The 14304-nt window shown below is 48.3% G+C and overlaps 1 protein-coding gene across 7 annotated transcripts in view; it reads left to right on the top strand.

The window, feature by feature from the left end:
* GBF1 (golgi brefeldin A resistant guanine nucleotide exchange factor 1) overlaps positions 1 to 13977 on the top strand; it is a 137316-nt gene extending 123339 nt beyond the window's left edge. For 5 of the 7 annotated variants that reach the window (XM_084748918.1, XM_084748914.1, XM_084748913.1 and 2 more), the window contains 16 exons: positions 536 to 600; positions 687 to 810; positions 980 to 1051; positions 1182 to 1276; positions 1518 to 1671; positions 6460 to 6685; positions 7139 to 7299; positions 7403 to 7649; positions 7765 to 7970; positions 10871 to 11021; positions 11100 to 11230; positions 11423 to 11524; positions 11765 to 11878; positions 12001 to 12181; positions 12471 to 12599; positions 13160 to 13977. In XM_084748918.1, the coding sequence (XP_084605044.1) occupies positions 536 to 600; positions 687 to 810; positions 980 to 1051; positions 1182 to 1276; positions 1518 to 1671; positions 6460 to 6685; positions 7139 to 7299; positions 7403 to 7649; positions 7765 to 7970; positions 10871 to 11021; positions 11100 to 11230; positions 11423 to 11524; positions 11765 to 11878; positions 12001 to 12181; positions 12471 to 12599; positions 13160 to 13440 (2439 nt within the window). In that variant the 3' untranslated portion in view covers positions 13441 to 13977. The remainder of the gene's footprint in view (positions 1 to 535; positions 601 to 686; positions 811 to 979; positions 1052 to 1181; positions 1277 to 1517; positions 1672 to 6459; positions 6686 to 7138; positions 7300 to 7402; positions 7650 to 7764; positions 7971 to 10870; positions 11022 to 11099; positions 11231 to 11422; positions 11525 to 11764; positions 11879 to 12000; positions 12182 to 12470; positions 12600 to 13159) is intronic. The other 2 variants (XM_084748916.1, XM_084748915.1) reach the window with 1 other exon arrangement.
* The last annotated feature ends 327 nt before the right edge of the window (positions 13978 to 14304 follow it).

Raw genomic sequence — 14304 nt, 5'->3', positions numbered from 1 at the left:
CTACACCTGGTGCATGCTCACTAGGAACACCTCAAATAGAATACTACAGAGAGACGCTGTAAAGGAAGGGTGGCAGGACCACAGTTGGTCACCTCTTAGATGGGGCACAGTAGTATATGGGCTGTCTACAGGGAGAAATCCAGAGGACTTTGCTTGAGCCAGGAAGCTGAGGAATGCAAATGATACACAGAAAGAAATGATTTTTTTTTTTGAAGCAAGGTTTCACTAAGTTAACTAGGTTGGCCTTGAACTTGCTTCATAGCTCCTGTCTCAGCCTCCTCGGTGCTAAGATTCCAGGCATATTCCACCATGCCTAGATAATTTATATGTATGTACACCACATGCATAACTAGTCCCAAAGGAGGCTAGAGGAGGGCAGCAGAGTCCCTGGAACTGGAGTTATAGATGATTGTTATCTACCACGTCGGTGCTGGGAAGTAAACCCAGGTCCTCTGCAGTTGTAACAAGGGCTGTAACCACCGAGCCATCTTCCAGACCCTTAGAAATTAAGTTATTCTTGTTCTGCTTTTTCCAGGTAGAAGATTTTGTGGATCCCAATGGCAAGATCTCTCTACAGCGGGAGGAGACACCATCAAACCGGTAAGGGCAGACCAGTGCCTGAGGGCCTTGGAGAGGAGGTAGTCAGGATGCTGGTGCTCACCAGGACGTGCATCCTTTTCCTACAGAGGGGAGTCAACAGTGCTTAGCTTTGTGAGCTGGCTCACACTGAGTGGGCCTGAGCAGTCCAGTGTCCGGGGCCCATCTACAGAGAACCAAGAGGCCAAGAGAATGGCCTTGGACTGTATCAAGGTAACTGTCTGTCTGTCCTTCATGACAAACCCCAGACTCCTTCCTTCTAGAAAGATGTGGCCCTGTGAGCTGAAGGCTCGGGGACAGTTCTGCCCTCTCTCCTGGCTTTTGGAAATTCTCTTCCCTGTAGCCTTTGTTATAGAGCCCCTCCTCCTTGTGTCCCCTCTAGCAATGTGACCCAGAAAAAATGATGACAGAAAGCAAGTTCCTCCAGCTGGAATCACTGCAGGAGCTCATGAAGGTACAAGATGAGGAGGTCTGAGGAAGCAGCAGGGAAGCAGCAGGGTAGCAGTGTGGCCCTCAGTTTCTGTGGGACAGAGATGGTGGCCGGCTTCTCTTCCATTCCTACTTTTCCTGCTGGTGCCCTCTAGGCTCTGGTCTCGGTGACACCAGATGAAGAGACATATGATGAGGAAGATGCTGCTTTCTGTCTGGAGATGCTGCTGAGGATCGTGTTGGAGAACAGGTAGGAGAGGGCAGGTGAGGGCATTCTTCAGACAGACCCCAGACTGAGCTTGTGCCGAAAGGCTGAAAGCCGTCTTGATGAGTGGCCTCTGGGAGCGAGAAACAAGCGAAGCTATGAGCAGCAGGGGGAGCTTGTGCTTGGCTGTTTAGGGCATAATGCCAGTGAACTATGAAAGGCCTAGGAGACTTACTACCCAGTGGCCTGTCCAGTTGAGACTGTCCTTACCCTTTGTGATTTTTAGGGACCGTGTGGGCTGTGTATGGCAGACTGTTCGAGATCATCTATACCACCTGTGTGTTCAGGCACACGATTTCTGCTTCCTTGTGGAGCGAGCAGTGGTAGGGCTGCTACGCCTAGCCATCCGCCTGCTCCGGAGAGAAGAGATTAGTGGCCAGGTAAGTATGTGCATATAGGAGGGTGGGCAAGTGTGCAAGGACTAAGGCCACAGTGTCAGCTATGGATATGGCCTAAAGCAGAAAGTACATTTTGTAGCCCGGTGGCTAAGCTGAGGGCTAGTACAGTCTAACAGGAGGCACTGAGCCTGGAATGGCCTTAGACATTAGCTAGTAGCACCTGTCTTGGCTCCTTGAAGTCTGCTTTATAGAGTTGGACTGCTGCTGTCTTACAGTCTTGTTTCTGGGTTCCTGTTCTGTGTGTATGTAGGGGGCGGGGGTGAAGTTTCTTATTCTTACATTTAGAACCCTAAAGGTAAACTCTCAGGGTTCAAGTATGGAAGCAATCACTAAGCAGCAATTAGGTTCAACAGTCCCAAGACTTGAGGTTTGAACACAAAAGCTGTATTTATAGATGATATATATGATGAACATAGGGAAGTGGAAATTAACAGCCACATGGCGGCTCCAACTATCCACACTCTATTCCAGGAGGTCCAGTGCCCTCTCTGACCTCTGCAGGCTCCAGGCTGCATATGCTGCATATACATGCATGTAGACAAGATACATAAAAGGAGGAGCCTGGTCGGTAGTCTTGCATTAATCCCAGCACTCAGGGAGGCAGAGGCAGGCTGAGTTCAAGGCCAGCCTGGTCTACAGAGTGAGTCCAGGACAGCCAGGGATACACAGAGAAACCCTGTTTTGGAACTACACCCCCCTTCCCCCCAAAAAAAGAAAAACTAGAAAATGCAGATGGGCATAGTGGCAAGTACCTTTAATCCCAGCACTCAGGAAACAGAGGTGGGCAGATCTCTGCAAATTCCAGGCCAGCTAGGGTTACATAGTGAGACCCTGTCTTAAAAAAATAAATACATTACAAAATGTTAATCAAAGACCCCTAAATCAAGAAGCCATACGTGGTATTAAAAGATTCAACACAATTAAGATGTCAATTCTTCCTTCAGTAGAAATGTAATGCAGCTTTCTATCAATATCCCAGCAAAGATGTTGGCCGACATAGAAAAGCTTATTCTAAAATTTAGAATGAAAGGCACAGGTCCTACAATAGCCAAACATTTTGACAATGAATTGGGAATAATCTACCTTGTTTGTTATTGTTGTGTTACATTTTTATTTCTTTTTCATGCATGAGTAAGGACGTATGTGTGCACACATATGTACAACAGGTGCACATGTGGAAGGCAGAAGACACATGCAATCCTAGGATTTGAACTCAAGTCTTCAGGCTTGGCAGCAAGTGCCTTTGCCCACTTAGCCATCTCACCAGTCTGGGTTTGGATTCAGTCTCACTCTGTAGCCTGGGTTTGACTGGTTATTTTGACTGAGGGTCATTAGACCTCAGGATAACCTCATAATCTTCCTGCCTCCATCTCCCTAAACTGGGATCACAGCTGTGTACCCCATACTCTGCCACTCTAGCCAGTATTGAACTTCATGGTAGTTCCTATTAGTAGGATTGGGGCCTAGAGAGACGTCTCCAAGGATAAGAGCACTGGTTCCTCTACCAATGGACCCTTGACTGGACCTTCAGCACCAGTGCAGTAGCAAGTGACCCTCTGGAACTCTCAATTCCAGGCATCTGATGCCTTCTTCTGGCCTCCATGAATACTGCATTGGTGTACATACATACATACATACATACAGTCAATAATGTAAGCAAAACACCCATACACATAAATAATTCTTAAATTATGTAGTATTGGTGAAGAAATAGATGATCCAGAAGTAGACTCACACAAATTTTTTCAACGGAACGGCCTCCACAGACTCGTGTTGACCCATGGGGAGTGGCACTATTAGGAGCTGTGGCCTTGTTGGAACACGTGTAGCTTTGTTGAAGGAGATGTGTCACTGTGGGACAAGTTTTGAAGTCTCAGCAGTTCAGGCCAGTTCACTTCCAGCTGCCTGCCTATCTCATGTCTATCCCATGTCTAACCCATGTCCAGCACCATGTCAGCTTGCATGTCATCATGCTTCCCACCATGATGATAATGAACTGAGCCTGAAACTATAAGCCAGCTCCAATTAAATGTTTTCCTTTATACGAGTTGCCACGGTCATGGTGTCTCTTCACACAAAATAGTGGGTTTTGTTTTTTGAGACGAGATCTTTTTATGTAGCCCAACATGGCTATCTTCCTATCTTAGTCTCCCCAGTGAACTTTGACTTAAACATTTATTTTGTAGAAAACTTAAACAGATGATAAATGTAAGTACATAATGAAGGGCTGGAGAAATGGCTCAGTAATAGACTACACTCGCTGTCTTGCAGAGGCCTTGGGTTTGGCTCCCAGCACCACATCGTGGCTCACAGCCTTCTGTAACTCTAGTTCCAGAGGATATGGTGCCGCCTTCTGATCTCCATGGGCACGCATAGCATACAGGCAGCCAACACACTCATACACATGAGAAAATCTTAAGATCTAAAACTAAAGTTATTAGTTTATTAGATACTTCACTGTCTTTTTAAAAATCAAAGCTACCAGGCAGTGGTGACCCACACCTTTAATCCCAGCACTTGGGAGGCAGAGGCAGATGAATGTCTGGGTTCCAGGCCAGGCTGGTCTACAGAGTGAGTCCAGGACAGCCAGGGTTCACATAGAAACCCTGCCTCAGAAAACAAAGCAAAACAAGTCGAAAGCCTGAACACATACCCCCCCATCATGAGGACTTGGGCTCATAGCTCTCATTTTAGTCCTGATCACAGTCTAAAACTGGCTTATTTTGCTTATGTGCATGACCCTAAATTCTTCTTTTCCCTCAAGTGTCTACACACCAGCTTCAAAGTAAAGCGTATAGAGAGATAAAGGATGCTTCCTGCTCTTGTTACTGTACAAGCATCTGCAGTGACTAAAAAGTTTCGACAGTAACAGGAAGCAGAGAACACCTACTGCAAGACTGCCTGCCCTTGAACTCATAGAGATCCACCTGCCTCTGCCTCCCTGAGTGCTGGGATTACAGGCATGCACCACTCGGCCCTGCTCCACAATACTTTTTGGGTTTTGTTTTTGTTTTTGTTTTTGTTTTTAAACAGAGTCACTTTGTTTAGCCCTGGCTGTCCTGAACTCACTTTGTAGAGTAGGCTGGCCTCAAACTCCACCTGCCTCTGCCTCCCAAGTGCTGGGATTAAAGGTGTGTGCCACCACAGCCTAACTTGCTTTTTTTTTTTAACTTGATATTAGAGGCACAATTCCTAAGAGGAAGGGTTGACAGATTAGACCTTACTAATGCTCAGAACTTTCAACCTATGAAAGCTTATTTGAGAAAGATGAAAAGGTAAGTTATAAAACAATAAACAATGTTTGCAAATCATATATTTGAGAAAAGTCTAGTATCAAAGTGCAAAACATAGGTAAAAGATAGAAACATATTTCACAGATAATATCCAAATGGCCAATAAGTACATGAAATAGTATTAGCCTTTAGTAAAGTGCAAAAATAGCACGTATTACAACGTACTTACCAGAAGAGCTAAAACTAAAAGTGATGATACCAAATGCTGGCAAGGGTACAGAGAGACTAGATTATTCATACATTTCTGGAGGAAATAAAAAATACAGCTACTCTATTGGCAGTTTATTATAAGACCTAATATCCATGTGCCATACAACCCAGAAATTACACTTTTGGGCATTTATCCAAGAAAAAACAAAGGCTTATTTTAGCTTTCAACCTGAAGCTGTGTTCATCAAAGCCAAAGTCTGAAGTCAGCCTTGATGACTTGCAGTAAGAGAGTAAACCACAGTACATACCTGCCACTTAACACAGCAGCCAGACGTGTAAAATGTGGAAGACCTCCAGGTAGGGAATCCAGTCCCAAACAATAATTCCATTTAGATAACATTTTGGGATCCACAGAGTTTGAAAAGTTAAGGACAGATTGCTAATGTTAGAAATGGGGCAGAAGAGCTGGGCAGTGGTGGCGCACACCTTTAATCCCAGCACTTGGGAGGCAGAGGCAGGTGGATTGCTGTGAGTTCAAGGCCAGCCTGGACTACAAAGTGAGTCCAGGACAGCCAAGGTTGACACAGAGAAACCTTGTCTCAGAAAGAAAGAAAAGAAAGAAAGAAAGAAAAGAAAGGGAGCTAGAGAGATGGCTCAGTGGTTAAGAGCACCGTCTACTCTTCCAAAGGTCCTGAGTTCAATTCCCAGCAACCACATGGTGGCTCATAACCATCTATCATAAGATCTGGTTCCTTCTTCTGGTGTGCAGGTGTACATGCAGGCAGAACACTGTATATGTAATAAATAAATCTTTAAGATAAAAAAAGAAAGAAAGAAAGAAGAAAGAAAAAAGAAATGGGGCAGAAGAAAAGGATTGGAAAAGTGGCTGTCAAGTGGCAGCATGGATCCCATGTTGTGAGACAGACAATCGCACACAGGTGATAAAATGTGTAGACTCAGCACACACAGTGTACATATGAATTCAAGTAAGATTAGAGAAAGCTATGAAAACCAGCGGGCTATAGTGAGTTCTGTCTTTGTTGCCGTGTCATACTTAGTTCTGCCTCATGTCTTTTTATGTGTTGTTATAACTATACTAATAAAATGAATCATAGCCAAAGGTGTAGGTTAGCTGCAGCGTGCTAACCTAACACATGCAAGGCCCTGGGTTCAATTCTCAGTACTCCGAAAGAGAAAAAGACAAGACCAGCCTAGCAACAGTTGAGTCTGAGCCAAACTCCCCACTAGCCTAAATGGCTAATGGAGATGATGAGTCAGGAAACTGTATCTATGTCCCTCCCACTTTCTGCTCCCCCTCCCACCCCAGGTCCTGCTCTCCCTGCGCATCTTATTACTGATGAAGCCCAGTGTGCTGTCCAGAGCCAGCCACCAGGTTGCATACGGGCTGCATGAGCTCCTCAAGACCAATGCCGCCAACATCCACTCGAGTGATGACTGGGCCACCCTCTTCACATTGCTGGAGTGCATCGGCTCAGGCGTGAAGCCTCCAGATGCTCTACAGGCCACAGCCAGGGCTGATGCCCCTGATGCTGGTATGCCCTTCCCAGGGAGATAAGCAGTTAGGATGCAGGGGCTGCTCTGGGAAAACAAAACGCAGGTCATTACGTTCAGCAGACTAAACACACCTGGTGTCTGCCCTCTGCATCCAGATCTTCCTGTGCTGGCCTGCAGGAAGGCAGTTAAGCAGTACAGAAGGCTATTAAGCCAAGTGTTACTGTAAAATGAAGCCCATTTTACAGCGCTATCTGTCCTTACGCTGCTACCTTTCCCTGACAGCTGTTCTCACTGCTATCAGAAGCCCAAATTAGCTTCCTGTCCCATTTAGCCAAGAAAGTTGTCCAGGCCTCAACCCTTTGGCGACTGGGCCAAAACTCAGCCAGGCATGAGAGAGGATACTCAGCCTTGGCACCTTTCTCTGAGTCTGTTGTCCGGTTCCATGATCTCGTGTCTCTGCTCTTACTCCACTTTTTCCCTGCCTGGCTTAGGAGCACAGTCAGACAGTGAGCTCCCATCCTACCATCAAAATGATGTCAGCCTGGACAGAGGGTACACTTCCGACTCAGAAGTCTACACTGACCATGGCAGACCTGGCAAGATACACCGATCAGCCACAGATGCTGACATGGTCAACAGTGGTTGGTTAGTGGTGAGTCTACTACCATGCTGGGCTGACAAGAAAGGTTCTGAGTTCACAGAGGCGGTGACTGGCTTAGGGCAGGGCCCCAGCTTGTGTGGTGTGTATCTTACAGGTGGGGAAGGATGACATTGATAACTCCAAACCAGGAGCAGGACTCAGCAGGCCAGGCCCTTCACCCCTGGTCAATCAGTACAGCCTCACAGTGGGCCTGGACCTGGGACCACATGACACGAAGTCCCTGCTTAAGTGTGTGGAGTCGCTGTCCTTCATCGTTCGTGATGCTGCTCACATCACCCCCGACAACTTTGAACTCTGCGTTAAGACTCTCCGCATCTTTGTAGAGGCCAGTCTGAATGGTGGTGAGTCACCCCTTGTTGAAGGGACAGTTGGGAGTGGTTCAGGTGGAGAGGGGAGAAAGCAGAGCATCTTTGCCCTCAGGTTGTGTGAATGTGACACAAGTCTTGCTCTGCTCAGGGTGCAAGTCCCAGGATAAACGTAGCAAGAGTCACAAATATGACAGCAAAGGGAACCGATTCAAGAAAAAAACCAAGGAAGGCTCAATGCTTCGGCGGTCCCGAGCCTCCAACCAACATGCCACTCGGGGTGGACATAGTGATGAGGAGGAAGATGAAGGTGTGCCTGCCAGCTACCACACGGTGTCTTTACAGGTCAGTCAGGACGTAAGTATGGCACCCTTTACTTCTTCTCCTGCACCTATGACTCAGAACCTGGGTGGGACCAGGGAAAGTCAGAGCTCAGAAGAAACACCCACTGCGCACTGCCCGTCCCTTCCACAGTGCTCCCCTCGCCTGCTTACAGTGCATTTGTTCGTTTGGAGATGGGGATCTGTCTCACTCTATGGCTCTAGCTCACCTGGAACTCTTTGTGTAGAGCAGGCTGCTCTCAGACTCACAGATCTACTTGCCTCTGCCTCCCAAGTACTGGGATTTCAGGCATACACCATCACACCTGGCACTAAATTAAATTAGTATTCATTGGGCTCGGGATTTATCTGAGTGGGAGAGTTCTTGCCTAGCACATGGAAGACCCTGAGTTCAATTCCTAAAACTAATATGTATATTTAAAGTCTTCTTCATCTATTTCATATATAATAGGCAGCTCATGATACCAAATTCAGAAGATATAAAAGGACAGAATGATAGACTTGAGTTTCCATTCGTTCCTGTGCCCAGCTACTAAGTTCTCTTACCAGAGGCAGCGACATCTCTAGCATAATAACTGTTCTTCTACCCAGGCTGACAAAATCTGACTAGATAACTGGAGAAACAGTCGCCTCCAGAGCAGCCATAGAAAGATGGAAGCGGGCAGGAGGGCTAGTCAGCAGTTACGAGGGCTTATTGCCCTTGCAGAGGCCACAGCCCAGCTGCATGCCTAGTGACCATACCAGGTTGCTGTAACTGCTTGTAACCCCAGTTCCAGGGACTCCAATGCCCTCTGGCCTCTGCAGGTACCTGTGTACACATGGCACACCTGAAGTCACACATGGGCATATCCACACATACACAAAAATTTCTAAGAATAAGTTAATCAGGGCACTAGAGAGATGGCCCTGCAGTTAAGGACACTGACTGCTTTTCCAAAGGACCCAGATTCAGTTCCCAGCACCACATGGCAGCTCACAACCATCTATAACTCCAGGCTCAGGGGCTCTGATGCCTTCTAGCCTCTGCAGACACTGAATGTACCTGGTGCATACACATACATGCAGGCAAAATTCCCATACAGTATAAAATAATAATTTTTTTTTCAAGACGTTTCTCTGTGTAGCCCTGGCTGTCCTAGACTAGCTTTGTGGACCAGGCTGGCCTCAAACTCAGAGATCTGCCTGCCTCTGCCTCCCAAGTGCTGAGATTAAAGGTGTGCACCACCACTCCCGGCTATAATTAAATCTTTTTTAAAAATAGAATAAATACACTTGGGAGGCAGATCTGAGTTCAAGGCCAGCCTAGTCTACAAAATTAGTTCCAGAAAGCCAGGGATATGAAGAAAAATGCTGTCTTGAAAAAAAATAACTAATTAATTTTTAACTGATTTTTTTAAAAAGTTAAATCTGGCCTGAGCTGGGCAATGGTGGCACACACCTTTAATCCCAGCACTTGGGAGGCAGAAGCAGGTGGGTCACTGTGAGTTCGAGGCCAAGCTGGTCTACAGAGTCAGTTCTAGGACAGCCGTGGCTATACAAAGAAACCCTGTTTCAAAAAACCAAAATAAAAAATAAATAAAATAGAGCCCAGCGTGGTGGCACACACCTTTAATCCCAGCACTCAGGAGGCAGAAGCAGGTGGGTCACTGTGAGTTCGAGGCCAGCCTGGTCTATAAAGTGAGTCCAGGACAGCCAAGGCTACACAGGGAAACCCTGTCTCAAAAAACTAAATAAATAAATAAATAAAACAAATCTGGCCTGGCACCATTTCCCTTGAGACTGAGGCTTTGAGTGTTTATTTTTGCTTTCAGTTTTATTGTATGTGGCGCATGCACCATGGCACAAGTGTGACAGTCAGAGCACAGCTCTGTGGGTTGGGTCTCTCCTTTACCCGGGCTTAGGTGCCAGGGTTGAGCTCGGGTGCCAGGCTTGCATAGCAGGCCTTTAACTGCTAAGCCGTCTGTCTCACTAGCCCTGTTTGCTTTGTGTTTTGGGTTGCTTTTGTTTGGTTGGTTTGGTTTTTCAAGACCATTTCTCTGTGTAGCTGTGGCTGTTCTGGAACTGTAAAATGAGATTAACAAGGGCAGTTGACGTAACTCAGGTGAGAACTCAGGGAGATCATGGTGAAAGGAGAAAACCTGTTCCTACACGTGTTGTCACACACATACACAGACAGACAGATACACACACACACACATACACACACACACACTAAGTATTTAGGTTTTAATTATAATGAGATTAACAAAAATAACTGTATCAGCAGGTATAAAATAGGATTGAAAGTGTCTTCTTGGAGCCAGAGAGATGGCTCAGCAGTTAGGAGCACTGGCTGCTTTCCCAGAGGATCCAATGCCCTCTCCTGACCTGACCTCCTCTGGCACTGTATGCACATGATGCACAAACAAAACAGATGTGCAAGCCAGGCATGGTGGCGCACGCCTTTAATCCCAGCACTCGGGAGGCAGAGACAGGCAGATCTCTGTGAGTTCAAGGCCAGCCTGGTCTACAAAGTGAGTCCAGGACAGCCAAGGTTAACACAAAGAAACCCTGTCTTTAAAAAAAAAAAAAAAAAAGGTGTGCAGACAAAACACCCGTACACATAAAAATAAATAAATTTTACATTAAAAAAAATAGAAAGTGCCTTTCTGCGTGTGATCTCATGATATTAGGTAGGTCTCAGTGCACTTGTCTTTTAAATCTTCTCTACTATGAGTAACTCGATGTCTTTATTCCAAGAAACTGGCAGGACTAGAGCAGTGAGGTCAAGTTGAAGCAGAGGGTTTGTGTTGTGAGGGGTGGAGTACGGCACAGCCTGTGTTATGGGCCCTTGAAGACTCAGTCAGGGATAGTGTGGAGGGAGGGTAGGACCCACCTGAACCACCTTTGTCATGTCCTGCACTCTTTTCTGATCAGTTGCTAGACCTGATGCACACCCTGCACACGCGGGCAGCCTCTATCTACAGTTCCTGGGCAGAGGAGCAACGCCACCTGGAGACAGGAGGCCGGAAGATTGAAGCGGATTCACGCACCCTCTGGGCTCACTGCTGGTGCCCTTTGTTACAAGGTAGAACTGGGGAAGGATGCAAGGTGGGACTGGTGACATCAAGCTCAAGGAGGATCCTGACCCAGCTCTCACGTTCAGGTATCGCCTGCCTGTGCTGTGATGCCCGGCGCCAGGTGCGGATGCAGGCCCTGACATACCTGCAGCGAGCCCTTCTGGTGCATGACCTTCAAAAGCTAGATGCCCTGGAATGGGAGTCCTGTTTTAACAAGGTAGGACTTCCTACTGGTCTTAAGAGAAAGCTCAGATCACAAGGCAGAAAGAGCCAGGCCCCCTAAAGAGTTCCTGCCATCCACCTGCATCAGATCTCGGCTGTTCTCTGCCCATCCGCTGAGGCCCAGCTTCCCTGGGGCAAGGCTGCCCAACTGACTGGGCTAACGTGACATTGGATGCTTAACTGCCAGGTGCTGTTTCCTCTGCTGACCAAGCTTTTAGAAAATATCAGCCCTGCAGATGTGGGCGGGATGGAGGAGACCCGGATGAGAGCGTCCACACTGCTCTCCAAGGTATTGCTCACCACCCTGCTCCCCTCCTCTCCCCATCCCTGCCTTTTCCCACAGAGAGAAGCCAGGCCTTCTCATGGAAGTGCTCAAAAGCCCCGACTGTAGAGGCTGCCAAGGGATTCGGGGGGGTTCTGGATTTCAGAGCAACCTCCGATTGAATACGTGCTATTCAATACTTTGGAAAGGTCCACAGAAGGTTCCTCTGCTTCTGTGGCTAAAGGGGGGCTGGCTGGTGGGCTCTAGGTCTTCCTGCAGCACCTGTCTCCACTGCTGTCGCTGTCCACCTTCGCCGCCCTGTGGCTCACCATCCTGGACTTCATGGACAAGTACATGCATGCAGGTTCCAGTGATTTGCTGGTAAGTTCGGCCTCAGCCCAGTTCTCTTCCTCCTCCACATGCGGGCAAGACTTGCTGTCTGCCCCTGTGGCTGCCTCCCACTGAGCTCTTTCTGTTCTTATGGTCCCACTGTGGCCCTGCAGTCAGAAGCCATCCCCGAGTCCCTGAAGAACATGCTCCTGGTGATGGACACCGCAGAGATTTTCCACAGTGCAGATGCAAGAGGCGGTAGCCCCTCTGCTCTCTGGGAGATTACCTGGGAGCGCATCGATTGCTTTTTGCCACACTTACGGGATGAGCTCTTCAAGCAGACTGTCATCCAGGGTAGGGAGCCTGGTCTAATCTTACAAGGAAGCTCAAAGCTGAGTTTTCTCTGTTCACTGGAGGATGGGCAGGGCACAATGGGTTCCCATTGGTCATGGTGGTGCACGCCTGTAGACCCCAGCATGACAACATAGTTATACAGTACATAGTAAATGTGTACACGGTAAGTGGGTACACAGTAAATGTGAGGCTAGCCTTGGCTACCTGAGACACTGTCTCAGAGAGTGGGTAGCCAGGATCCTGCAGGAAGGGAAGCACTGAGCGTTGCCATCTGCATTCTCTGCCTCAGAGCCCATGCCCACGGAAGCTCCCAGCCAGAAACCTCTGGCCTCCACCCAGCTGACTCCCGCTGCTGGTGACCCCAGGATGCCCGGCCATCCACCTCCCCCAGAGATATCCTCAGAAATGGGGGCTTGTGGTGAGTTTGTCAGGAGTGGTCATCTGAAGAAAGCCTAAGCAATGCCCAGGGTAGCTTAGCATTACTGCTAAGATGGGGCCTGGAGACTGGGAAGGACTCACTGTGAGAATCCTATCTGCCTGCTCTTGTTACGGGAGCCAGCAGGACCAAGTACACTGTGAGGAGGCACCTGCTTAAGGTTTTCAGACTTAGAGGTGAGGGCTGAGTCAGGGACCTATAATGAATACAGAGGCTGCCTATCAGGGATTCAAGAAACGTCCAGACCAAAATGACCCTGATTGAGGAGCACAGTGAAGGAGGTAAAGGTTGAGACAAGGCAACTGGATGCTTAATGAGTTGTGTGTGTTTGGTTTTTATATGGACAGATGAATGTGTTTTGATATACCTTACATTGTTTGGTGACCAGTTCCATAAATGACATGAGCTTTAAGAGGCTTCCAGTGTTTTTAGTCTGGGAGAGGAGTCGGGAGGAACATAGATTGGTAAATCCACAGAGAGGCTTGAGAGCTGCCTCATGTCAACCATAAAGTCTGACTACACCACCTTTGCTCTCCTTTCAGCCTCAGAGAAGCCCGAGGGCACCCGAGCTACGGGCAGCAGTTCCGTGGGATCACCAGTGGCTTCCAGCCCCAGCCGGCTGAGTCCTGCCCCAGAGGGACCTCCCCCACTAGCCCAGCCCCCGCTAATCCTACAACCCCTGACCTCCCCGCTGCAGGTGGGCGTGCCGCCCATGGCCCTGCCCATCATCCTGAACCCTGCACTCATTGAGGCCACCTCTCCAGTGCCTCTCTTAGCCACGCCACGCCCTACAGACCCCATCCCCACCTCTGAAGTCAACTAAGGCAGGTCCTCGGCCATCAGGACCATTCCTTCCCACCAGGCATTCTAGGCCCTGCTTCCAGTTTCAGGGGCCACAGAAGTCTTGAGGCCCAAAGCAAGCTGCTTTTGCTACTACTTGACGGGGGAAACGAAAACTTTTCTAGTCCCCGCTGGGAGCCACTTCCGGCTGCAAGACTCTCCTCCTCTGCCATCCATTCCTTAACTCCAAGCTGAGAGTGGATGCAGGCATAACCAGTAGCCTCTGCCTCCAGCCTGGCAGCCCTGGGGAAGCACAGAGCCAGCCTTGCTGTGCCAGTCCTGCAGTGCCTGCCATGTGCCCCCTGCCAGGCTAGGCACTAAGAGCCAAGCCCAGCCACTCTGCACTTTGTCCCTCTCTCCATCCAGTCTCTTCAGCCCTGGGCCACCTCCTCCAGTTCTTCCTTCAGTAAACACTTGGACACATCGGACTTGATGAGGGTCTGCCACAGGAGCATGTACATATGGAACATGACAACAATGGACTTTTTATGATGTAATAAATGTCTTAGTATCAACATGCTCCCTGCTGCTCTGCTCTTCTTTTGCATTTGCGTCAGGGCTGTGTTACTGGGATATCCTGCCCAAAGCTTGCTTGGGCCTTGGAGAAATGAGTAAAGGGAAGCTGAACATAGCAACCCCAGCCAGAGGCACCCCACTCCCACTGCTGTAAAGGAGCTGTGTCAGGGGCTTAGGCAGTTTCATCACTGCACCCAGAAAGGCACCTTAAGAAAGCCTGCGCCAAACAAACAACAAAAAAACAAAGACAGACAGCCCACTGACAGTGAATTAGAAGAAGCCTAGCTCTCTGCTGTGGACCTGCGTATGGAAAGTGAGTGCCTAAATGCCT

This window comes from Acomys minous (assembly GCF_964271855.1).
Source record: "Acomys minous genome assembly, chromosome: 2".
In the NCBI taxonomy this organism is placed as follows: Eukaryota; Metazoa; Chordata; class Mammalia; order Rodentia; family Muridae; genus Acomys; species Acomys minous.
Note: the sequence above shows the minus strand (reverse complement) of the source record. Positions and strands in the feature narration are given on the sequence as shown.